This window comes from Dromaius novaehollandiae, chromosome 16 (assembly GCF_036370855.1).
Source record: "Dromaius novaehollandiae isolate bDroNov1 chromosome 16, bDroNov1.hap1, whole genome shotgun sequence".
Taxonomy (NCBI): Eukaryota; Metazoa; Chordata; class Aves; order Casuariiformes; family Dromaiidae; genus Dromaius; species Dromaius novaehollandiae.
In genome coordinates, this window is record NC_088113.1 from 15,238,467 (window position 1) to 15,262,879 (window position 24,413).

The following is a 24,413-nucleotide window of genomic DNA, read 5'->3' on the forward strand; positions in this document are numbered from 1 at the left end:
CCTTTGGGATTATGAGGTTTTCTTACGCACTGCCAAGATGGTCCCAGTGAGATGGGGCACAGTAAGGCACAGCTCCTGGTTTGGAAACCGAGGAACTGAGACCACATCATTGCCCAAGAGTGACCTGATCCTCAACCCAACAGACCCATCTACTCTCTGTCTCTTGTCCATGATGGACCTTGTAGCTTCTGGCATACAACCTTACTGCTTTCTAGGAATGTTTGCTGTGGAAAACATTTATTTTCATTGAGAAATAGGCAAGGGACTGTTTACTATTTTAATAACTTTGTATATGGGCCTAAGGACTGTGAAAATTAAGGTCTGTAAGCTGATTACATCCATCTGCGATACTTCTGTTGGTAGATGTAAAGTCCTAGTGATCTAGAGTGATTGCAAGTGTAAACTATTATTTCAGAAACATCCTCAGGAGGTCAAATTTATATATATATTTTATATATATACATATATATATATGTACAGAGTGTGTGTGTGCATGTGTCCCCTTTCCACTGTGGCCAATCCTTCAGGCATAAAATCATCTGAAAATTAGGAGAAGCCTTTACTAGCAGCTTAATTCCACCCACAATCTCTATTATACCAGAAAAAAATTTCTTTTACAAGCCAGCACCACCGGTGACACTTGGAGCACTAGCTCCGCGTACCACACTCGGCCGGCTCGCACCGGCCTCCCGGGTTTTGCTTTGTTTCGTGCTTTGATCTTCAAAAACACTTTTGTAATTGCAATTCTGGGGCACAAGATCAGCTGCTGTAATACCGACTCGTGGCCTCGCATGGTGCTGGCGTGAATGAATAGCACGGACGTGAGAGGATGGCCTCTACGCAAGGGTCCCTCGTGGCGAGGCGCGCAGACCGCTCTTCGCTGGCCTCGTCCCTTGCCCACCCATCACACTCTCGTGGGACTGTAGCCACCAGCTACCAGTGCGGGGAGGAAACCCTGTCACAGCTCTAGACACGCTGATTTATTACTTTTCCCCTATTCTGTAATATTTGCAGGGAAACAGCTCCCATCTGACGGTTCTGGATTGAGGAGCAAAATGAAAGCTAGTGTTTTTGTAAAAAATATTTGAGGTCTATTTAAGCATGTTTCTGCATCATTATGGACTCTTTCATGCACCTCGGCATTTGCTGTGTTAAGTTGTACAGTAGCGTTAAACTTGGAGACTTCTGTGGATACGGAGCCTAATATTCCTGTAACTGGATTAAAATGCATGCCGGGGAGCGGCAAGAACTATTGTATTCGGAGGTCAGAGCTGTATTCACACCGAAGAGAGAAGTTTTACACCCCACGTCCGATTAGCTTCCTCTTTTCACCTGTCCCCACAGACAGATGATTCCTCACAGAGAAGTCGGCGCTGAAACGCCCTGATCTTCCCATCTGCTCCTAGGTTTGAAAGGCTGGTTGCTCAAAAGCTTCTTTCTTGCACTGAAGAGCAAGATCTGTGCAGAACGATTCCTTTCTAGCTCTTCTCTTCTGCAGTTTATTACAAGTATATTTGTGTAATTAGGGGGCCCAGTAGTAATGTTGTTAAAATACAAGCGGGCACATTTATTGTTTCCTCCAAAAGGAAACAACCAATCTCCAGCAGTTCTGGTTTTTCCCTCTCTCAACTAAACATTTACTGCTTTACGTAGCTAGCAGATTGTGAGGCTAAAGTTACTTCTTTTTTTTTCTTTTTCTATTCTTTTGGTTAAAAAAAAAAATCCCCTCCTTTCTCTTAACAAATACTGGATTTTTTAAGATATGGTCAGAAGGGGGAACTTAAACTCAGCATGAGGTTTATAGTGCCACACAAGCGTCAGGAAAAGTGATGTGCAGTGCTCTTTATTAACATCTAAAAAGTCCCTGTGGGATTGTAATTACTGCACAGTAATAAACAAATAAAAGTAGCAAGATTAAAATGTTCAGAATATTTTGAGTGATAGAAGCAATTAATTTTAAACTTGAAAACCAGGAGAGGGGCAGGTTGCTGCTGGCTTGCAGCAAGCAAGAAGACCAGATACTGTTAGCAACCGGTTCCCGCTAGTGGCAAATCATTATCACTCATGGTGTTACATGTTCTTGGCAGATGTGGATAAATTATGGTTAAAAAATTGATAGAAAATTATTCATACACTACTAAATTGTAAGCACCGTAATTCGGAATTTCTTATTAATTTTCAATCTTCCATTGAAATGATAAACCTGAACTTGCTTCCCTTTGGGGAGCCAAAGGGCTCAGTGGAGCCCACGGGGGTTTCGGGTACACAAGGAGCCGGGCGCTACTTCCAGCCCCGCTCCCAGCCCTTCCTCGGCAAGAAACTCGTCTCTCCGGCAGCATTACAGCGCCCAACTACTGATGCTGTATTATTTTATGAGCATTTTTTAGTAGTTCTCCCAGGGTTCTTCTGGTCTCCTTTAAAAAGTTTTACTGCCACCGTACTGTGGAAATAACAACTGGTAAAACCTGAGGAGCTAGGCAGCTGCACGGGTGCCAGCAAAAACGAGGTGCCCCAGGGCAGGATTTGGCCCCGTGGCTGCAGCCGAAGTCACTCCTGGACCTGCAGAAGGTGGGAACGTGGCCGTGCGGGATGCTCGGAGGGAGGACACGGGGGCTGGCGCAGAGGTGCAGGCACGGGCGGAGGAGAGGAGGCTCCTTGCTCCTCTGCAAGCAGCTCTGCACCATGGACCAAAGCTTAAACCCCGATGCGCTGCAAGCTCACCAGCCTCATCGGTGTGAAGTTGCTCCCTCGTCCAAAGCAGTCTAAAAAGGCACCTGCTCATTTTAATTCTCATTTGGAGGGAACGACTGCCCTCCCTCCCCCCAACCTTTTTTTTAAGTAAGGTAGCTTTTAAGCGCTTGCCATGAAGATCTAAGTTAAGGGATTTTCTCTGCTGCAAAGCTGCATAGTTTCCCAGGCCAGGTGGACCTGATAGCACTGGCCACATGCTGGAAAACCTCATCCCACCCTGGAGGCACTTCAGCTGTAAGCCTTTCCAGATACCGTCAAAACGAACCTGAGAGGGTGCCGGTGCTTGTTGTTTTAGGCCTTAGCTCATTACGGGTTTGTGTGCCTAATTACAAAATAATCTTCTTTAAACTTGGAGGAATATTTGCAGTAGCTTTTAAACCGGGCAGAATTGGAAACCTTCAAAATGTGGATAGTGAAAATTTACGATTCTCCGACTTCAAGACAAGGCAGAATTTTTCCTCCTGTAAAATTTAATTCAACCTGACAACAAAAGAGTCTAACTTGGGAGCGACGGCAGGAAGATAGAGTTGATAAAGCAGAGCACGTGACCTCGGCGGCGCAACAGAAACCTAATACTCCACGGGTAACATTTTTCCAGCGGTTTAGAAATAGCTGAAGGTAATTTAGGGGAAGCCTTGAGTGACAAAGCCCATCGCTTGAAGTGCCCTTCCTGCACCAGGCACTCTCCACATTCTTTCTCTTTCATTTCTTTACTCTCAGGAGACTTTTAAATTCAGCGAGCCCAACCACCGCTCTGTGCTGGAGGAGGCCGGCAGCGGCACAGACGGTGGCCGCGGCACCTGCTCCAACAAGACGGGAGAACTGCGAGATACAGCACAGCGCTCGCTCGCTCGCAGCAACCCCCCGAAACACGAAGCGCTCGCGTTCCGAGCGTCTTCCAGGAGGAAAAGGAAAAACACACAAACAGAGCGCGTTTTCTTCATCATCATCATCATCAGTTTAAAATAAATTTGATTAAGGAGAACTTTGGGTTTGTTTCACATACAGACAGCACATACCACTAAAGACAGCAGGATTATGCTTGAACCTTTCAAGAAAGCAAACGATTTTATCTAGCTACTCCTGTTGTTCTAAACAAAAAGTCTCTGTTGGCAGTTTTAATCAAAATCAGCGAATCTGATTTAACCTCCCTATATATAATTGTGTGGACTTTTTCAATTTTACGTTTTCTCATGCCGAGTAACATCACATCGGCAGAATCCAGTCCACAATGATGAGAATAACAACCTTAAAAAAAAAACCCTTTTGCTAATCTATGAGTAAATAACTAAAATTGTGGGGGTGGGCAGAAGCACAGAATTATTTGGATAGTTAGCAGCAAAAGTCTCTGCAAAGTAATTATTTGAGGCACAACTAATGTGCCACAGAATGTCTGATAGTTTATTAAAAAAAATCTTCAACGACAAGAAATATTAAGTAATAGCTAAACAAAGGATAAATTACTTCAAGCATTTGCTTTGATCATCAGTGGTTGTGCTCTTGTTCAACATCCCCAATATTTCTCTCTTTCTCTCACACATACGCACACAAGAATTAAATACAAAATGTCATGAAAATTCCTAAGTATCATTTAATGTTGGCAGCCCTGCGCTGTAAAGCCATTTATATAAAACTGTGGTTGGCAGCTCTCACTCTTCCATGGGAACAAATTAACATTGGCATTCCAAACACAGGAAAGCAAGGAAATTAGAAACACAGCTTATATTTGGCCAGTGCTTTGAAATACTGTACCATGCTACTGATGTCAATTAATGAAAAGCAGGATTTTGCGGAGAGGGTCTGGTTTTGAAACACATTAACACACGTTAAACATGTTTGCACAGGAACTGGATTGTAAGCATCTTGGTTCCAAAACAATAAAGCAATTACACTAAAACTTGTAGTCTCAAAGTTGCCATTAATTCAATCCACTCAATCTGGATCACTAAAGGATTTTCACTGCCTTCAGCATGCAGCCGACACAAATGCGCGCAGGAATGCGAATGGCACGTTACCCTGGGCGAGAGCCCGCAGCCCGGCACCCGAGGCAGCTCTTACGCTACCTGCTGTTAAGTGAGGACTACGTATAAATAGCGGCATTATACGCTCTATACCCACATACGCGGGGTCCCAGCAAGCACTGCAGCTTCCTTCAGAAAACCACGGACTTCAGAAAGAGCTATTTGAACTACAATTGCTTCAAGCTACCTACCCTGCAACCTTACCCTTAGCAAAGATGTGTACTGACAAAATGTTAAACGCTTCTGGTTTTCACATGCGCACCAAAAAAATGCAGATGGCAGTTTATCTCCTGGCACACCTCCGCCGGCCCCGATGGCACCGCTCCAGCGCGGAACTTGGCCCCACCGGCTTCACAACACACTGTTTATTTGTACTGTGATTCAGATATTTTGATACCAGGAATCTTTCATCACTGAAGTTGCTCCATATGAAATATGTCTTGTATTAAGAAATATCAGTCTCACATTTTTGTCAAACACTATTTGTTAAATTCTGTTTGTTGCAAAGATGGGAATTCGGCTGTAGTTCAACAACATGGATCCAGCTAATAATGATAAGCAGTGACTAATAGGAGCTAGTTCATGTTTTGATTACTTGCAGTAAAGGAAACCTCCCTCAAAAACAATTTCAAGATTAGGGGAGAAAACTGTTTGAAGCTCTAGCAGAAACTACTGCATGTTCATTATTTCAACACAGGGGCATTTCTTTGGCCCAATTCAGTTCTCAGTTGTGCTAGTGTAAATCTAGAGGGAGTTTATTGGAATTACTTTGGACGTACCGTTGTATAAATGAGACCATAGGGCCAGCTCCAGTAGAACTACGACAATTTACACTAAATGAAGACCTAGCCAAGAATTTTCTCTTGGGTTTCCATTTTCCAAACATATGCGTGTACATAACTTTATTCGTGTCATTAGTCCTCGTGAGTAGTCCCTTTTACTACAAAAATCGTAGAACGAGAATCTTAATCCTGACACCAATTTAAAAAGCTCACTCATTTCTTTAGAAGTTCCTTCCCTTTAGAAAAGAAATATATATAAAAAATGACATATATATATATGTGTGTATGTGTATTTATATGTGGAATTAATTCGAAGGAACATTTTGATGCAGGCCACAGAGAAGATGACAGCACCACTGCAAAAGACTTCAAATATCATGGTGTCTTAATGCTGTAGATCAACAGGTAGCCTCTTTATCTGGCCTGCTATCTAAATTTCCTTACTTACGCTCTTGCTCAGATGACTTCATCCATCATTGCAACTTCTCACTGGTATTCATCAAGTTAGAACAATTTAGATGTGTAAAACTAAATGTGTTATCATTTTAACCACAAATTAACAGTTTCTATATAAATATTAGCATTTCCTCACTTGGTCCAAGGATAGGAGCCATTATGGCACTAACAGTATATTTGATTTAAACTAATTAAAAACAGAGGCTCTTGCAATTTAATATATTGATTTTACCAGTGGGACTTAAATCTTTTATAATAAGTGTACACAGCTGCACCGCTCACCCACCGCCACTTTTAAAGCTAATCCCTGCATTCCTCCTGACAATAACATGACAGGACCCACACATCCCAGTATTAGCCTTAACCCCGGTGACACTGCCAGAATGTATTAAACTAAAACGTAGCAGTGTCCTATTTAAAAGGAGCCTGTCAGCAGCCCTGACTAGGCTTTAATAGTTATAATCTTTTTTTTAATTAATGTTTCCAACCACTGGTGCAACCTTCTCGCACACATCCCTCCCCTGCCCCGCCAGAAGAAGTGTTTCAAGCTTATTTACGGAAGAAAACGTCAAGGCTGGTTTCACGCTGCCCGGCCGGAAGCTGTTAAAGCTGCTTTGCAGCGGGAGCCCCGGGGGACGCGCGGGCAGAGCTGCCGGGGCAGCGCTGGGGGCTGGCCCGCCGGCGGTCCCCGCGGGCACGAGCACGGCGAGGGCCGCGAGCACGGCGAGGGCTGGCCATCGAGGCTCGCTCCTCCTCGAGCCTCGTGGTCTGGCTTCGAAAGGGCCGTCGCTGCCGGGAGCTCCCCCTCCCCGGGACGCGCTGCGTGGGAAGGCGGGAGACCTCGCTCACGCGATACGTCGACCCCGGACTTCTTGCCCCGCGAAGCGTGCCGTGAGCAGGGGCATCTTCCGTGCCTTTTGCCCTTGCGTGACGTAGCCGTCGGGGCTGCAGGCTCTGCTCTCTGCCACCCCCCGTGCTAACTGCTTGCTGTGCCGCTTTGCTGCTTTGCACCTGGCAATTTGAAAATGAATGAATTTCCCTCTAGAACCGGTCTGTACGTTCAAAGAACAGCTGCTAGTTTCTCGCTACAAGGCCAGGATACTTCATAAGTTCAGTCCGCTCCAAGCTTTCCATCTTGGCTGATCCTGTACCACCAAGCGCTGTACGTGTCCATCCTACCCAAAACGACTACGGGAGGAACCTGTCCGGGCTTGGGAGCGTCTAACAGCACTAGATGGAGGACAGAGGGAAAAAAAAGCCACAGACTTCGCCTAATGTATGGACAAACCCGTGTGATCACGAGCAGGCACTCGGAACTAACATTTAATCTGCTTTGTTTCAAGTGGGAAATATGTGAAGATCAAATAAGTTCAAACCCAGGTCAAATATCCTTGAAAATCTTTGATTTATATAAGCAGGAAAATGAAGTTTAAAAGAAGTGATTATGAAAGGGTTACTAAAAACACAGCTGTACGCACACTCTTATATCTGAGGCTCTCCAAAGAAAAACTGTGTGACATCTATATTAACCTTTGGCTGTACACCAGTGACGGCCCGTAGTGAGCTGGAATGCGAGGCAGCCCCTTCCAAGCTTTAACACAAGCCAGGTTACAGCTGCAAATGCCTGCGGCCCGCGCTCACTTTATAAAGTATTCCCCCAAGGAAATTTTTTAACTGTTATAGAATCTTTTTCTAATACCCTACAGTGTTAAAGCCTGTTATTAAAGGGCAAAGAGATGGCTCGCCATGCCAAACACTTGTCAACAAAACGGACAGCCAGATGGGATGAAATAAAAGGAAACTTGGGGGCTCTTCGGCTTCTTGATTTACATTAACAAAAGCCACTTTCATGTGCTCCTTCCAAGAATGACTAATTCCCCCCCCCCCCAATTTTTTGCCAGGATTAAACAATGTTGTTCATTTTATAATCAACCATGAGACAAATTAACAAATTGCGTATCACTTGCGCCAGCTCTTTTCAAAAGTATTCTGAGCAAGTCTGTTTACCGAGTCAAGATCACGCACAGAAGGACAACTCAATTATTTTTAGAAGAGTGGCTCTAAGTAATCTAGAGGATATTTACTCATTAGTTACTGTTTATAATCTTGAAGTTAAACTGGTGCAGAAAATGCTTTGTATTTCTTCAGAGGTTCTTGAAATGGATCAGTTTGTAAACTTTATTTGCACATGGTCTGAAATGAAATTCCAACTAATTAAATCATAGTAATAAATTTTGTGCGATTAGTCAGTAATTAACTGGCCAACTTAGTCAGACCACTCTGGCCAAATTCTCTTTTAATATACATGCAACTTCATTCTTGACACAAATCCATTCCCCATCCGTCTTAAGCACAGGTGTAAGTTAAGACAAAACGTAGCCTGTGAATTAAGTGGTTATAAATCTAAACCTAATTAATTGTCAAGATTTTACAGTAATTTTACATGCTAAGTTCAAAGCTCCCTGCACTGCGACGCTGAGCTGGAACACCTGTATTCTGGTTCCTCCCCACCAATACCCAGTATAAATTCTTTGGATTAAATATGCAGACTGTCTCCATAGAAATCACTGTGGTTTGTTTTTATTTTTTCTTTTTATTTTCACTATGTGGGCTCTTACTGACTTCCGTGTAAATCTTTAATTGTTCTAGTTTTCTCTAAAGTTATATGACCAGATAGATGAAGAACTAGGAATAAAGCAAAAGAAAGCCAATTCATAGATTAGTATTTGGAAGCCTGGATTAACCCAACTTGTTTATTGAAATTTAAAGGTATTATTTCTTTACTCACTTTTACTTCCTGCATTACTGAGATGAAACTTTATTACACTATGACACTTCCTCATTATGATAGCTCTAGTATAGTAAGAAAAGCCTACCTGTGAAACGCAATGCTCGCAGGGTATCTCTTACAGAACTAGGACACAGTTTACCACAGTCTGCCTTCAGCAATTCAGCTCTGCTTTAAAAGGGATCATTGTAGAAAGCCTCCAAAAAAAATATCAGTTATACAATAGATCTTCTAATTTTCCCTGAACGTCATAGAAAACTGTACATATCAAAGCAGGTGCTGGGTTTGACTATGTACGTGAGTGAGTGGCTGGTCTAATTCATTAAAACGTCCATAAACAAGCCTGTCTTTGTCCTATAAAGATGAAAGACCGGTGACTATAATGGGATGAAAGGTGTGCACAGTGATGAAGAAAGCTATTATAGATCTACGTCCTTTTTAAACTCGTCCTGGCATGCACTGTTGACAAGGGAACAAAACAGGACAGATAAACCTCTGAAATGTGCCTTGCTGGTAATAATTCCACCTGTCTTTCTAAAAACCATTGGATTTTCCTGCCTTCTTCCTACTCACAGACCACGCTGACAGCAATTACAGAAAATGATATACTTTGAGTATGTATAGTTAATATGTATGCTTTATAAAAAAGTTTTCACTTGTAAGTAGAAATATCCACAGTGGGTTTTTTTCCAATCTGCTGATTAATTCCACTCTGATCACAAAACATTTGTATTCAAAAGCATTTGGGACCTGAACACTAATTCCTCGTATTCCTCCTCCGCAGGCTGCAAAGGACGGCCTTCCCTGGCATGGGAGCAGGGGCTGGAGCGCTGCAGCGTGCCGGTGAACAGGTAGCAGTGACCAGCAGCGGTGCCACTGCTTCCCTACAGATAAACTTCATTAGTCGATTATTTTTCAGAAAGGTTCCACTTTACCACAACGAAAACAGAAGTGTGAGTTTTGCTATAGTTATTTCAACATCCTTTGTCTTGTGCGAGTGACTCTCCCCGCGCTTTGCTTGCACGTCGTGCAGCACCCAAGCGCCACAGGGAACAACGTTAGCAAGATCGCTCGTATCTCTAAAGTCAAATATTTGACCACCAGTGGTACTTTTGGCTGCTCAAATATTTGATTTTAAATGTATCATTGCTGAGCAGCTTAAGTATCTAGCAGTGATTAGACAAACATTATAACTCTAAATGGAAAGTATTAGCGCAGCCCCAAGGCCAAATGTAACTCGTAGCTGCCTGCTGTGAAGCTCAGGGTGTTTAATAAGAAGGTGCAGCTCACGCAAACGAGAGCTCCAGCACAGCGTCCCAGGTCTCAGCATCGGGCAAGCGCTGTGCTGGGATGGCCCCATCTGCAGCAATCACTAACGTGTGTCACAGAGCCTACACAGCTACCGACCTTTCTCAGTTAGTTAAGCGCTGGGATTAGAGAGGCGGTGATTTAATCTTTGTCGCCTCTAACGTTGCAGATAGTCGAGGCGGGCAGAACGGCGGCATCCCTAAAGGTGTTAATGGACTTCCTGACACTGAGGGTCCCTGCGGCCGCCAGCGTGCCGTGCGCCAGAGGTGCGCTCCTCTCGCTCTGCGCGTCCCTTTGTTCGGGCAAAAGGTTGAGTCGCTCTTGTCTTGGAAGGGCTATTCAAATTTTGCCTTGAGCTTGCAGGCACTCAAGCTGTACCTTTGGCGGTTTCAGAGCTGCACACGACAAGGTCTAAAAACGGACGGAGTGAACCAGGGTCTGTAATTATATATTTAAAATAGCATGCTCACCCTGACAGTGTTTTTCTCAAATCCAGCCAAGTTAGCCCAAACGGGGGTGCAGTCTACAGCGAGCAAACACAACTCAGACTGGGCCACGGCATCCCATTAGGGAGGCCCAGCGCGCCGCGCACAAAGCACGCCAACTTCTGCATCATTTGCATAAACCCAGCCACATGTGCTTGTGCGAAGAGGCGAGTTAGCTGCCTGCGCCGGGGTCACCGGCAAGAGCGGCAGGAGCAACGGAGGATTTACTCGGGAATCCCTCTCGAGCCGTTACGAAAACACATGCCAGCAGCTTGGCCCGGGCAACCCGGCGAGCGCCGCACGCCCCGCGCCACGGGAACCATCCACCTCGGCGGCCCCGGTGGCGTTGGCATCCCTCGCGCGGGCACGAGCCCGGCGTCGCGGTCCGGCCAGGTCCCCTGTCCTCCTTGGTGGCTCAGGAGGTGGCACAGTCCTGCCAGTTTTCCCAGTCAACCCGTACCTGCAAATCCGATTTCCGAGGGACAGCAAGTAACTACCGAAGGCGGAAGGCGACAAAGCAAGGAGTGTGTCGGCGTGCGGGGTGGAGCGCGGCCCGCTCGCGGCTGTCCACGTGCTGTGACACAAGGACAGACCCTCTCCACCTTCCTGCCAGTTAACTGTCACCTAGCAAACAAGTCGCCTGTCCAAGGGCCAAAACTTGCCCTTCCTCGTCCTCCGCGCCGGCTGCCACCCGCCTGGCGCCGCCGTCCCCCTTGGAGATGGCTCCCCGGGGCCGCTCGTGCCACCAGCCTCCCCCTTCTCCCGGGGGACGGGGTCCCGCTGCAGCCGCCCGGCCCGGCGCCCGCGGCCCCCCGGCACTCACCCAGGTTGACGAAGCTCATGACCATGTCGGCCTCGGTGAGGAAGTTGCTGTCCTGCAGGCTGGCCAGCGGCGGCCCCTGCGTGCTGAAGAGCGGCTTGTAGGGGTAGGAGAAGCCCTCCGCGTCCGCGGCGGCGGCCCCCGCCGCCCCCTCCTCCACCGACATGGCATTGTAGAGGTCCAGCATGAACATGGGCGCCGAGTTGTGCTTGCCGTGGAGGTGGGGCCGCGGGCGGTGCGGCAGGCCGAGGATGGAGAGGATCTCCCGCTGCATCTCGCGGCGCTCGGGGCCGCGCAGCCGCCGGTGGATGAAGCTCGAGTGCACCTCGTTGTCCACCGTGAAGTCGGCGAGGACGCAGCGCAGCCAGAGGGCGGGCGCGGCGGCGCCCAGCACCAGGAGCCAGGAGGCGGGCTGCCCGCGCCCCGCCGCCCGCATCGCGGCGGGGCGGCGGCGGCGGCGCGGGGGCGGCGCGGGGGGCGCGGGGCTGCCCCGCCGCGGGCTGCGCCCCACCATGCGCGGCGGCACCGACGGCACCGGCACCGGCGGCGGCGCCGCGCTCACTGCGGCGGCCGGCAGCCCCCGCGGCGGCGGCGCCGCTGCGCGCTCATGGCCCGGCGCGGCCGCGGGTGGCTGCGGGCGCCGCGCTCCGCTCGCGCGTCCCGCACGCCGCGGCGCCCCGAGCGCCCGCTGCGGCCGGCGGCGGCGGCGGCGGCGGCGGCGGGGGAGGAGCAGGAGCAGGAGCAGGAGCAGGAGCAGGAGCAGGAGCAGGAGCAGGCGGCGGCGGCGGCGGCGCGGGGCGGGAGGCTGCGCTCGGGTCGCCGCGCGGGCCGCTTGTGGCGCGGGGAGCGCAGGGCGAGCCGTGCCCCCGCGGCGCAGGCAGCGCGCACGTCACGGCGGAGACGACACCCGGCGGAGGGTGGTGCGCGCAGGCGGACGGGGCCCCAGTCCCGAAATAGTTCAGACGCGTAAGTGCATCGCGGCCGCGCACGGAGGCGCACGCAGGCGTCTGCGCCGCCCCCCTCGCAGCGCCCGGGTGGGGACGGGCTGTGCGGAGCGCGGCTGCACACCGGGCTGTGCGGGACGGACGGGCGTGTGCGGGGGTGCGCGGCGAGGCCCCGCTCGCTCCTTCCAGCCGGCAGCGCGGAGGCGGCGGGAAAGGGCTGGAGAGACCCGGGGCGGGGGCAGGTACCGGTTACCGGTCCTAAAACCGGCAGCGGTGACGTGCTTGGGACCGTGGACCTGTGCACACGGCAGCCTTGTGGCACGGCAGCGTCATCCTCCCTCACCTGCCCCTTCTCTTCCCCTTTCTGCACTTTCTTCCCCTTCTCTCCGCTTTTCTGCCACTTTGTGGCACGTTGTCCCGGGCTTGTTACCAACTCGTTACAGCAGTGATTTCCTTTTTTGACTCGGTGCCGTACAGCATCTAGAGCAGTGGAGCCCGGTCCCCGGTAGCCCAGGTAGACGTCTGCTGCCGCAGTAAATACTAACAGACAACAAACGCAGACGACTGCTTCCCGAGTGCCGCCTGGGAAGCGCGGGGAGCGCTGGGCGGGAGGGACTTTCTGGGGCGCCGAGTCCAGCCCTGGGTAACTGCGGGACCCGTATACGCACGGTAAGTTTATGCTGACGCTAAGATTCGTTCTTAGGCAGAGGAGGAAGGGGGCGGGGAGAAGGGAGGTCACTGTTTTTTCTTTGGTAGATTATTCGTGTGATGTTTTCAGATGAGCAGTATCCAGCACCTGATCCCGCATATGTTCTGGAAACTAATGTTTAGCACTTTTTTAGCTCTTTATGCTGGCAACCCTTGCGTAAGCAGCAGGTAGGTTAAAAGAGCTGCGTGGGAAACACACGGAGTGATTGCGTGCGTGCGCGTGCACCTCCTAATAACAGGGAAACTGAGGCATGGCATTGACATGACTCACGTAGCTACTGGGAAAGCGGTGGAACCAGCATTGAACGCCTAACTCCATCCTAAGGCACGTTTGGGAATGGATCGAGCTCTGGGAGGATGGTGAGGGGGGAGGTTGTGCGGCCACATCCACATGAGGTGACACCAGGACCCTTGCCGAGTTCCCTGGTGCTGACGGGGGGGGGGTGGCTAAAAGCCCACCGCTGCGGTGGCCTTCCCGGTTCTCCCCACGGCCATGCCTGAGTAGCTGCGTTTTGGCTGCCCAATTAAGATCACACTCGCTGACATCCTTTGTGCGTCCTGAGAAGCAGCACCAACCTGCTCCTAGGCAGGGAGGCATCTGCCTCGATGGCTCTTGCCTTGGGCGTGGTTGCCTGGTCAGTGTAAACTGAGCTAAATCCAGGCTGCTCCTGGAAAAGATGGGTTTTCCTCCTCCCACCCCAACACTCTCTCCCCTCTCTAACGCTGATACCAGCACTTGTGCCCACATGCAAGTCAGCAAGGTGAATCTGTTTTAAAATAAATACATATATTCTTACCCATTTCTGTATTTGTGTTTGCTGCTTTAGTTTTCTGCTGGATCAGCTCCCTGGTCTGACCGCCGGAGGGACTGAGCTGGAGCAAGGGCAGCGCGGGAATGGGCAGCGAGGGGCAGGGAGAGGGTGCCCGGGCTGGGCTGCCATCCACCGGGCGCGGGACGGCAGGCAGGGGCTGCAGCATCCCTCCGCACTCCTTTCAGCTGCCCGTAGCCTCATTTCACTCTTCTTTGTTCCTTGTGGGCAGTTAGTTTTCCTCAAGTTTTGAGTATTGGTCTTTCATCAAGCGGGAGGGGAAGGAGAATTGGCTTGATCACGGACAGTGAGGTTAAAAAGTCCGTCCGTAGGGCTGGGCCGGTGGGCTCCAGAGCAGGTGTACCAGCTGCCTGAATTACTTGTACCTGAACTGCTTGTAGCTCACATTTTCAAACTGACTAAATTTCAGGGCAGTGTCATCCTTCTAAGTGACAGCACTCTTGGAGGAAAAGTAAAGAAAAATATCGTTGGAGAGCACTGGATCCTGATGTAGGTAACTGAATGTTGTAGCTGCATGTGTCCTTGAAGAAACAGCAGAAGAAAAGCAAACCTTGAAACTTCCTGGTTTGACATTTTTTTTCAAAAAGTTCTTGTTTGAATCTATTTCCTTTTTGTTTGGTTTGGTTAAGTGGTCTGGTTTGGGCCAAGATTAGATACTTACTGATTTAATAGAGGATTTCTTTCAAGAAGGGGGAATGCTGAAACTGTATGCTATGCTTTCACTGGAATAGTTGAGGGAGTTTAATCTGTTCTCTCAGTATTTTCTGTGATGCTGTTTTTCAGTCCTTAACATTTTTTGTGGTTGTAACAGGTATGGGGTTAAATAAATGCATCATGGTTTGCAAGAGGGGTGCTCCACCCATGTGTTCTTGAAACACAGTGTACCAAAACCACTGTCTATGAGTGTGAGATGAGAAGGGCAATCCATTAAGGAATCATTTTTTTGGATGTCAGGTTCATGGCTATTGACTTCAGCCTGCCTTGGGACACAACAAAGAGCAGCATTTATTCTGCTCCATACAATAAGGGATGCTGCTGCTCCCACTGCAGTGGTTCGATGTTCAGATCTGAGCTTGAATTTCAAATACCTTCCAAACAAACTGGATTGTCCCTTTTTTTATAGGCAGCTACTTTTTCTTCCCTCCTTTCCTGCATGCTGCTTACACAGGGTCCCGCTTCCCGGAGGGTCAGCTCCACACAGGCTGCCGACAGATTACTGAAATATTGGCACCCACATGTCATCATCCTCTTTTTCCTCCTCCTTCCTGGATCAGTTAAGAAACCAGTTTTTCCTCTTATTCCTCTCTGCTTCTTTGGTCTCTCCTCTTCTTGAGCAGGAAAACCAAATGCTTGTGATGAAGTAATCCCTGTTTGTTGGCACTTGCTGCTTCAGATAATTTCTGTAAAAACAAACTCCCAATGGAAGTGCTTTTCTTGAAGTTCTGTGCAAGCCATGTTACCAATTGAGCAACTTTTTGATCTCTTTGAGCTTTGCGTGTATGCTCTTATCTGATTTTTGTACCAACTACCACCATTGTTTTTGTCTGTGTCGAAATCGGTATGCTTGAAAGCACGCATTTTGGAAATAAAGGGTGCAATTTTTAAACATTAAATGCACAAAGTGTGCAGGTATGTGCGCTTGCCAAATTTATATGTGCTGTTACGATCATTGTGTACCCGTATTAGACAATATGCCAGGGCAGAATTTGGCCATTTACATTCAGATATACCATATGGGCAGTAAAAAGCATAGCTTTTGCTTACAAACTCATGTCGTGCCTGTTTTTAGAAATCAGACATGAAACATTTTTTTCCCTCCTTTCTGTTGAATCAGTTCCAAGCTTCTTGCCTTCCTGCTTTGATGTCCTCTTTTTCACTCGTAACCATGTTTTTCTCCATTCTGCTTTGCATCTTCTTTCATTTGTCTTGAACAAATTCCCCCTCCAAAATTATAGCAAACTTCTTTCTTCTTCCAAATATTCTTACTAAAGTAGTGTGTGTTTTGGGAATTTTCACTGTGCTTCTGGGCTCTGCACATGCAAAACACTTCTATAACAAAAATAATAGCATTATTATTTGTATAAGAATGCATAATTAGCTTGCATATTTTATTACATCATATGGGATTATCCTTATCTAAAGTTTCTATTCATCTCTTCAGCATTATTACTGAGAACAGATTCATCAACATGAAAGTAATCGCATTATGGATAAGCCGTTACATTAACTCTAATCCAAGAATTTGAACAGATCTAGGCTGGACTGTGCTGGCTTGGACCAAGCTGATTATGTTGTAAAACTGAAATACTGGTTCTCATTGCTACTGATCAGAGGAGAGACAGATATGAAATTGGCTTCTAGGTATGAAACGGTATTATAACTTCTGCAGATGCTAGTAATAACTAAAAATAATAAATCATCTCTGGCTTTATGAATTGGGACTATAGTGCTGAATCTAATGTTCAACAAGTACATAGGGTGAGCCAAGTTGAGGCCTTAATTTACAAAGCTAGATCTCTGTGGGCATTTTTTAATTATTATTATGTACTCCAGACAACATTAGAACCAAGTTCATATCATTGAAACGTATGTGGTATTATACTGGGCAAAATCCAGTATTATGCATAGCCTACATACAGTATGAATATATGCATATGTTATATATATATGTTTTTACATAATTGTATGGTGGTATGAGTGCGTGCATGGGTATGCATACAGCAGTACACTCCAGTAACGTATGCATATTGTAAGCTTATGTAAGTAATATAGTTCTGTAGCATAGAAATTTATGTATGAATACTGTTTAACACAGAACCACTTTTACACCCATATATTGCCAAAGCAGCCCAAACAAAACTCAGTTTTAATTTTGTGCAATTACATTTTTCTGTACGCATTTGATTTGGTTAAGGCTTTTGGCGTAAACCCGTCATTTGTCTTCACAGGTAATGATGTCATCTGAACATCTGAAATCTTAGGCATACATTTGTGAAAAAGTATGTTGCGAACACAGTCGTGGGTCATATTGTTAGGAGAAGACTTAAGGCACGCTGTGACATCCTGGAAATGCGGCTCTGAAAGTCTGCTTAGCTGTAATGTTTTCTTGAAATAAACAGCAATCTTTCCTTCTACACTCCATCACCTACAATCCACTATCAGGATTCTTTTTATTAACTTATATTTATGTCTTCTGGAGTATTTTTTAGTTCTCGGCTGTTTGTATTCACTGAAGATAAAGACAGTATGTATTTTTTTACATTGTTATATATGAAAAGCACATAAAACCTATCCATTGTTTTCAAAATGAACAATAATAACCGATTCTGACCTGGAAAATTAAATGGCACAAATTTGGATAGTTTTATTTTCTCTCTCCAGGCAGGTGCAGAGTAATACCTCAAAAGAACCATTATTTTGTGCCTTTATTCCAATGTGTACATAAATGCTTGCATAACCCGCGCACAGCTGCTGTACAAACTACTCATGCCACAAGTATTAGTAATCCTAGCAGGGGAGGTTGCATGGAAAATTGGGGTGTGTATGCTGAACCATATGTACCATGCCCCTGAATCATAAAACTTCTGGTGCTGGAGCAGAGCAATCTTTGGAGACTGTGGATTTTACAGGCCTGTAGGAAAGCTGGATTATATACAACAGCTGCACCTCACAGTTTCACTCCTGTTGAGGCTTATCTTACTTTTGCATAAAAGTAAGCAGGAAGCAGAATTTGGTCCAACATTATCTTCCTGCAGTCTCAGCTTCTACTTTTATTTATATTTCATTTCCATAGGAACAATTATTTAAATAGTTTATTTTGAATACATATTCAAGCCACTCAAATTGGAAATAAGTTCTGGGCTGCCAGTTCTGAGCTGCATGGGGTTGCAGAGATACAGCGTGCTTTTTTTTGTCTTTGATTCTGCCTCCAAAATAACTTGCTGTGCGTCTGTGATGATTTATAGCAATGTTTCTGAACTTGTGAGAAGGAAGATGGAAGTTGAAGGTTCGTTTGATTTTCTACAGCCCCGGCCACAAACGTCCCTTCCAGAGTTGCTCACATGAGTATGCTTTGGCCCCAGTTCTCCATGGTTTGAGGGACGTTCCAGCTCCCTATCTGACGGAGGGAGGAGATTTGCCACATTACAAGTGGCTGCATGAAGCAATCTCCCAGAGCTTTAGCAGCAGAAAATCGTTAAGCACAAGTTTAACACTGGAAGATTTTAAAATAATATGAAGGGACTGTTTCCTCTGCTGGTGCAAATTGGCATCGTACCATTTGAGTATACAGAGGTATGTGTATTTACACCAGCTGGGGAACGAACCCAGGTCTTTCCAGTTATCATATATAGGGGTTGGTATTGCTGCTAGGGTTATTTATTACATGTCATAGTCTTTTTGTGGAGGATATTTTATTTACAAGTGCAATGCTGCAATAGTTTACTCTTATGAAACCGGGACTGCTAAGTTTTTAGTAGGAAACCTTTTTGCTTACTGAATAGGGCTTAGCACGCACTATCTTTGCTTTGCAAATCGTGTCTTTTCAGCAATCATCCAAAGTCTTTTTTACAGTTGTCTGAGCCCCATAGGCAAATATATACTGTTAGACTATTAAGATAATTTTTCAGTTAAGACATCGTGAAACTGCAAGCAGGACAATAGAAACAAAACCCCTTTTGTTCTGACTAAACTGTTCCTAATGACCCCCTCTATAAACAGTGGCACCAGCGGAGGTCTCAACAAGGCTCTTCATTGAGTCCCCTTTCAAAAGGACAAGCGGAGCAGAACATGGGGCAGAAACTCTCAGGGAGTTACTGCACTTCACTCCGCTTTGGTGGTCTGACCACAAGAGAGAATCTGTTGTTTTTGTTGTTCAAGGCACCCAAAACTAATAATTTAGAAGCATGAAGTTCCACAATTAGCATCCTATAAAGAGTTCTAAATATTTGGGTTGTCAGGAAAAGAGCAGAAGGAAACTGTTTGTTTGTTTACTTAAATCAAGGGGCTATAAAATGGATCCTTATGAATTCCATATAAATCTTCAGTATTTTGGGGAGAGATAAGTTACCTGTTAAGCTCAAATGCAAATAGGAGCATAAAGTCTAAAGAAGGAAAGATTTTTACATTCCAGGAAGATCCTTTGCATTTCTTTTGGGCATAAAAAATATTCTTTGGCAATAGCATGCGCATATCATGATCAGGGGAAAACTCTGTAGCAGAGTTCCCAGGTTTTTGTTGTTTAGCTTCTCGGGAAACTGAAGTTACAGTGACAACCTGAAACGACTAAAGACCGAACTCCTTTTCTGTAGGCTGTTTCATATAGATAACTGTACCATAAACAGTGTGTCTTCATGCACTTGAGGGCTCTGGAGATTATGAATCACTTCCTGATTAGTTCTGTGCCTATTTCTGTGTCCTGAATACATCTGAACAATAGAGCAGAAGATCTTCTATTAAAACAAAAACCTATCTAGAGAGCATCTTCATTGTATGTAATTCAGAAGCAATGATAGGTCAGACAGCAAAAGCCCATAATTTGGACAATTTGGGAATTACACTGATTGCATTTGCAAGTAGAACTGCCAGTTTCTTCTGAAAGAAGCTGGAGTTGTGCTCTACCATCTGATTTAGTAAAGATATTTCTAACTTATATAAAGCATGGGCTATATGCATCATTTGGAAATAGGTAGGAAGAGATCACAGAAGGAAAAGAGAAAAGAAGATCCATTAAGGCAGAAACCACATATTCTGTGTAAAAGCTAAATTGTGGAGATAAGTTCCTCCCACAAGCTTTGGAACACCTTGAAGCCTCTGTGGTGTTACCCAGGGCTGACAGCACTCTCCCATCCATGGGAAGAGCTCAGCTGTTCCCAGCTTTTGTTGATTAGTTATGGGGGCCACTCGCTTCCCTTAAAGAAGGGTGGAGTGGAAGATTTCAGAGTGTGTCTTGGCAAAAGGAAGGGTCTTTGAGGATTTGGGTAAGAGGAGAATGAAGGGCTAGTGCCCTGTGACAGGATACTGAGAGAGAAGTGGCAAAAAAATCTTTAATTGTTAGCAAGGCTATTGAGAGGAACGGGGATGAGAAACGAACTGAGAGGATTTGCAAGTTGTGCAGAATTGTTCTAGGTCTTGAGGCAAGAGCGAGAAGCTGAGCATTTACTGTATTTGGTATGTATGGAAGAGCAGCTGGACATCAAGGGAGCTAATAAATTGCAGAGCCTAATTAATCTCTCTCCTGCAAGCTGTGTTGTTACACTAGAGGTAGAGAATATGCTTATGTTAAAGGATAATTCTGAGGAAGAACACCTGTGGCTCAACCTGGCTTTTCATGAAGACAGCTGTTTTGCCCTGTGGTGTAGCACTGTTCCATCAGGAGGTGCTCATGTATTCCACCAATGTGATCTCCTTTTTCTTGTATGCATGTCAGCATTGTATAGAGGTGGTAGACCTAGGTTTCAGGGTTAAATACGCTAACTATGTCATGTAATAGCATGATTGTACAATATTAATTTTTGTCACATCTTTCCTCAAAAATCTGCATTTGTGGATAGTTTTTACTGAAAACTTCTGAAAAAATGGCTAACTGCATCTGCCTAAAACTTACTGTCTTTAACTCAGAGACTTTCTGGTTGAGAATTCCGGATAGGTAAGCTGAAAAAAAAACACCTTGTTTTCTGAATCCATCTATAGAAGCTTGTGGGAATTAATTTATAAGAACTAATGGACAGATGGAGTTCTAACTGTGCTTGATATCATGAAAAACATGTTTTATTTAATGATTTGATTAGTAACTGTTGTTCTCATGTTCAGGGGCCATATGAAAGATGTTATAATTGTTGAGCATGGAGAGCATCTTATATCCAACAGTGTCAAAGAGGGTCTCTTTTTCTTTTTTTTTTTTTTCCTTCTTTTTTCCCCCGTCCTCCTAGTTTTCTTATGACAACGTTAGGATAATGATGAAGAAGACAGAACAACGTGCAGTTTGTATTAGCTTTGACTGATGCGGAACTGCTTTCTCTTGAAAGCAATGAATCTGGCTGTAGATGAATCTCTTGAGCCAGAGTAGTCTTAAACAGGGATATCATATGATGAGACAGAATTACAGAAATTCTTTCATGAGATCTTGTGATTCTATCAGATTTTAAAAATGTTAGTTGTTATTTATTCCAGTGCATATAAAAACTTATTGCAAACTCTCAATCTCTTATTAACAACCACAAACACAGGCATATTGGTATAAAGCAGTGATCCTTAATATTTTTCTAATTTACAGATTTTGGAGGCAGGCAATTCTTTATGTCATGTCCAAGTCATTTGTCTTATTTACCTTCTTCAGATCCCTGTAAAAGCAGTTCACAGACCCCGAAGGCTTGTGAAGCACATCTTAAAAATCGGTCATATAGGACAGTATAAAATGCACAAATAATCTTTTCCTATGCAAGAGCTAAATGTCTCTCATGCTTCTAAAGACTAGCAGCTTGGGCTAAGTTATAAGAGGAAAAAATGAATTGAAGAGTTAAGGGTGGTGCACTGAGAATTAGGGTTGTCCAGAAACAAAAAATTCTAGTATATTTAAAAAAAAAATTCAACGGTTTTGACATTTGTTTTAGATTTGTCACAGAATGATTTAAAAAACAAAACATGAAGAGAAAGAATGAGACATCCCAGAATAGCCAGCATCCAGTGGCTAGGGTATTTACTTGGGCCATATCCAAATAGTGCTTCATGGGATTTGGAGCAGACATTTGACATGATGTTTTCAACATTATTTTTGTCAGACTCGAATTTGGGCTCTGAAGTGTATTGAGAAAGAGCTTGCTTAGAGTCCTGTACATCAGAGGTGACTTAATCACCAGACTGTTCGGTCAGTCAGTCTCTCATTGACCTAGGGGAATCAATTTTTAAATAAAGTTAATTTTTAAATAAAGTAAAGGAGCTATAGAGAGGGTAGACAGAGACTTTTTCTGTTGCAGTTGAATAGGGTGCTATCATACAGTTGGGTATTTTTCTGACTTTGGGAGAGAATAAAGTAAATAACGTTTGCATTTCTACTCCATTCTCATTCGGAACAGATTTTCTTCTGGGAATATCTGAACCTTTCTAAACATATCCATGGAAATCAATGTTACTTTTAAAAGTATTATTGTTGACCAGTTCGCATTTTCTGATGGTGAAAAAAGCACTTCATCCCAAAACTCCCAGCCAGCTTAACTGATTTGAGACCCAGCTCCGTGTTGTACAAATACAAGGCATTTAGCTTGAGTGTTTCTGTGAATTTTCACTAGTGACCTCTGTTTAAAATGGTCTGAGATCATCAAATCTGTGTGTGTAAATTTGTGGGAACTCTGTAAGAAAGGTAGAGAGTAAAAGATAAAAAGCTGTTGATGACTCTCTCAGCTAATACTGAAATATTAGTGCTAAATTCACCTTTTAGGGGGGAAAAAACAACATAAAAATGCACTGGGTCAAAATTTTAACTCTTCTCCTTTCCCCCACAACCATGGATCTCACAACCTCATCCTTTCGTCCTTGTTCCCGGTCCCATTCAGAGTCTCATCGAGCACTGCTGGACACGCATTTGGCCCTCGTTCCCCCGTGCTCCTATCAGCCTCCCACTATCTTGTATTCATTCCTTCCTGCTGTCTTATTTACGCCATGGCCTGATCCAGCTGCAAACGCACTGTGTAGTCTTGGGCATTACTGACTAAGAACTGAGACTTGAATGTGTCCTGGGGGAGCCTAAAGGTGCTCCTCGAGGTGGAAGGAGTGTGTTTCAACAGCGCGTGCTCTCCGTGTCTCAGCTCTTGAGTCATCACTCAGCATGGTGAATTTTAAAGAAGTTTTCATTTGTGCAACTGTGTATTGAAAAGCTGATTACAGGGTTAATGGTTCTACTTGAAAACAGTTGTCCCATTACTGTAGATGAAGTCGACCCATTTCAGCATGCCCTGTAATAAAGCGTTATTACAGATTATGTATGCAGTCAATGCCTTGCTTCCCCAGAAGAACAAAATGGAAATGTATTTTGCATCAGATATTAAATGTGGTTTGCCTACTTCCCTGAGCAGCTAAATCATATTGAGCCAAACTGGGGATAGCTATGTTTGATACCATGTGTGGCTCTCAGCTCCCTTCCATTCCCTTGTACAGGTTCAGGACTGGAATATTGCATTTTTAACATCTGAAAAAAATGAAGTGTCTACCAGTCGAAACAAATGCCTTGCGGAGACAGCAAAACTATATAAGCTATCTCCAGCCCAGGATGTAGTGTAGCTGTGCTAATTAGCCTACTGAGAAATAAAATAGGCTAATTAACTGCTGAGAAGCAGAATTTATTAGCTCTAATGCAAGTTTCTCATTCTGCTTCTAATACCCTGTCTAGCTTGTTTTGAGCTCACACAGGTAGCTCTGAGCAGGTGCTGGACACGCTTCCTGTCATTTAGGAAGCACTAGGTGATGCTCCAGTTTAGATGAAATATATAGACAAGACTCTACCAACTTCTGGTCAATGGAGATCCTATCATACCTTTTAGTCTGATTCCCTAGGGAAACTACTTATACAGTTGTATTATTTGTCTGATCCAGTTTCCAATATGCTAACTACATTTGTCACAGATTACACAGATGTTTCAGAGATATTACATCCTTACCAGTTTTGCAAGAGTTAGCACATAGGTAGAGGAAGGAATCCTTATTCATGATGCCATTGAGAAGAAGGGAAAATTCAGCGATTGCTCATTGTGTTTGACAACAACAAACCATCCAACGGATTTGCACATAGCTCTGAAATATTCCTCGGCAAATGCAATGTTTTATTCGGCTGACAAATCGCAAAAGTTATAGAGATGGCTAGGGGAAAGATGTCGGGGCTTGGTGGAGTAGACCTCAGAGAACAAGAGATGCTGAATGTTCTTGGTGTGGGGGAGTCTGGAAGGACAAAGAGGGCCTGGAATTATGGCAGTGTGACTACTGGAGAGGATGCCAGAAGAGCTGGGGTTATTTAAATAGGGAGGTGTAAGAGAAGTGACCTAAATCCTTAAGGAATCAAGCTCCATTAGCTCCAGGTTTCAGGGAACAATTTGTTAGGAAAGTGTTGAGGTATTAATTTTGTTATTTTGGATGCATTTACATTGAGATTTTAACCCTGCTACAACTCCATGCATCACTTGTAGGTAGTATATCTCCTTGCTGCTTTGCAGCATGAATCTGCTGGTATTTGACCTGAAAAGACCATTATACCAGCTTTATTTGCTGTGCATTTAATAAAGTTGTAGCTGTTGTGACCATAACTCATGACTGCCGTGTCATTCTCTAGTGGCGTAACCAGCGAGTCGACATTCCAGTAACATCAGTTCAAAGGGAAGTATGAGAGCCTCGAATGTATGCCAGAGCATTGTGACTTTTATTACTCCTCTCCTCCTGCCCTTCGCTGCTAGTAAGATACATTCTCTGGCTGTAGAAGTGAAGAGTACAAAGCATCTTGGGACCTTGTAGTGCAAAATGTAAAAAGTGATGTTATC

At 45.1% G+C, this 24,413-nt stretch overlaps 1 protein-coding gene and 1 long non-coding RNA gene across 4 annotated transcripts in view; one reads left to right on the forward strand and one right to left on the reverse strand.

The window, feature by feature from the left end:
* BMP7 (bone morphogenetic protein 7) overlaps positions 1-11,966 on the reverse strand; it is a 47,906-nt gene extending 35,940 nt beyond the window's left edge. The window contains exon 1 of the mRNA XM_026101886.2: positions 11,415-11,966. Within this exon, the coding sequence (XP_025957671.2) occupies positions 11,415-11,925 (511 nt within the window). The 5' untranslated portion in view covers positions 11,926-11,966. The remainder of the gene's footprint in view (positions 1-11,414) is intronic.
* A 328-nt stretch (positions 11,967-12,294) lies between these two features.
* Positions 12,295-19,368, forward strand: LOC135330127 (uncharacterized). Of its 3 annotated transcripts, none has more exons than XR_010391930.1 (4): positions 12,295-13,024; positions 14,303-15,166; positions 16,055-16,254; positions 16,842-19,368. It is a non-coding gene; the product is annotated as an uncharacterized LOC135330127 (long non-coding RNA). The 3 variants fall into 3 exon arrangements; XR_010391931.1 differs by having other exon boundaries at positions 14,303-14,382; XR_010391929.1 differs by having other exon boundaries at positions 14,303-16,254.
* The last annotated feature ends 5,045 nt before the right edge of the window (positions 19,369-24,413 follow it).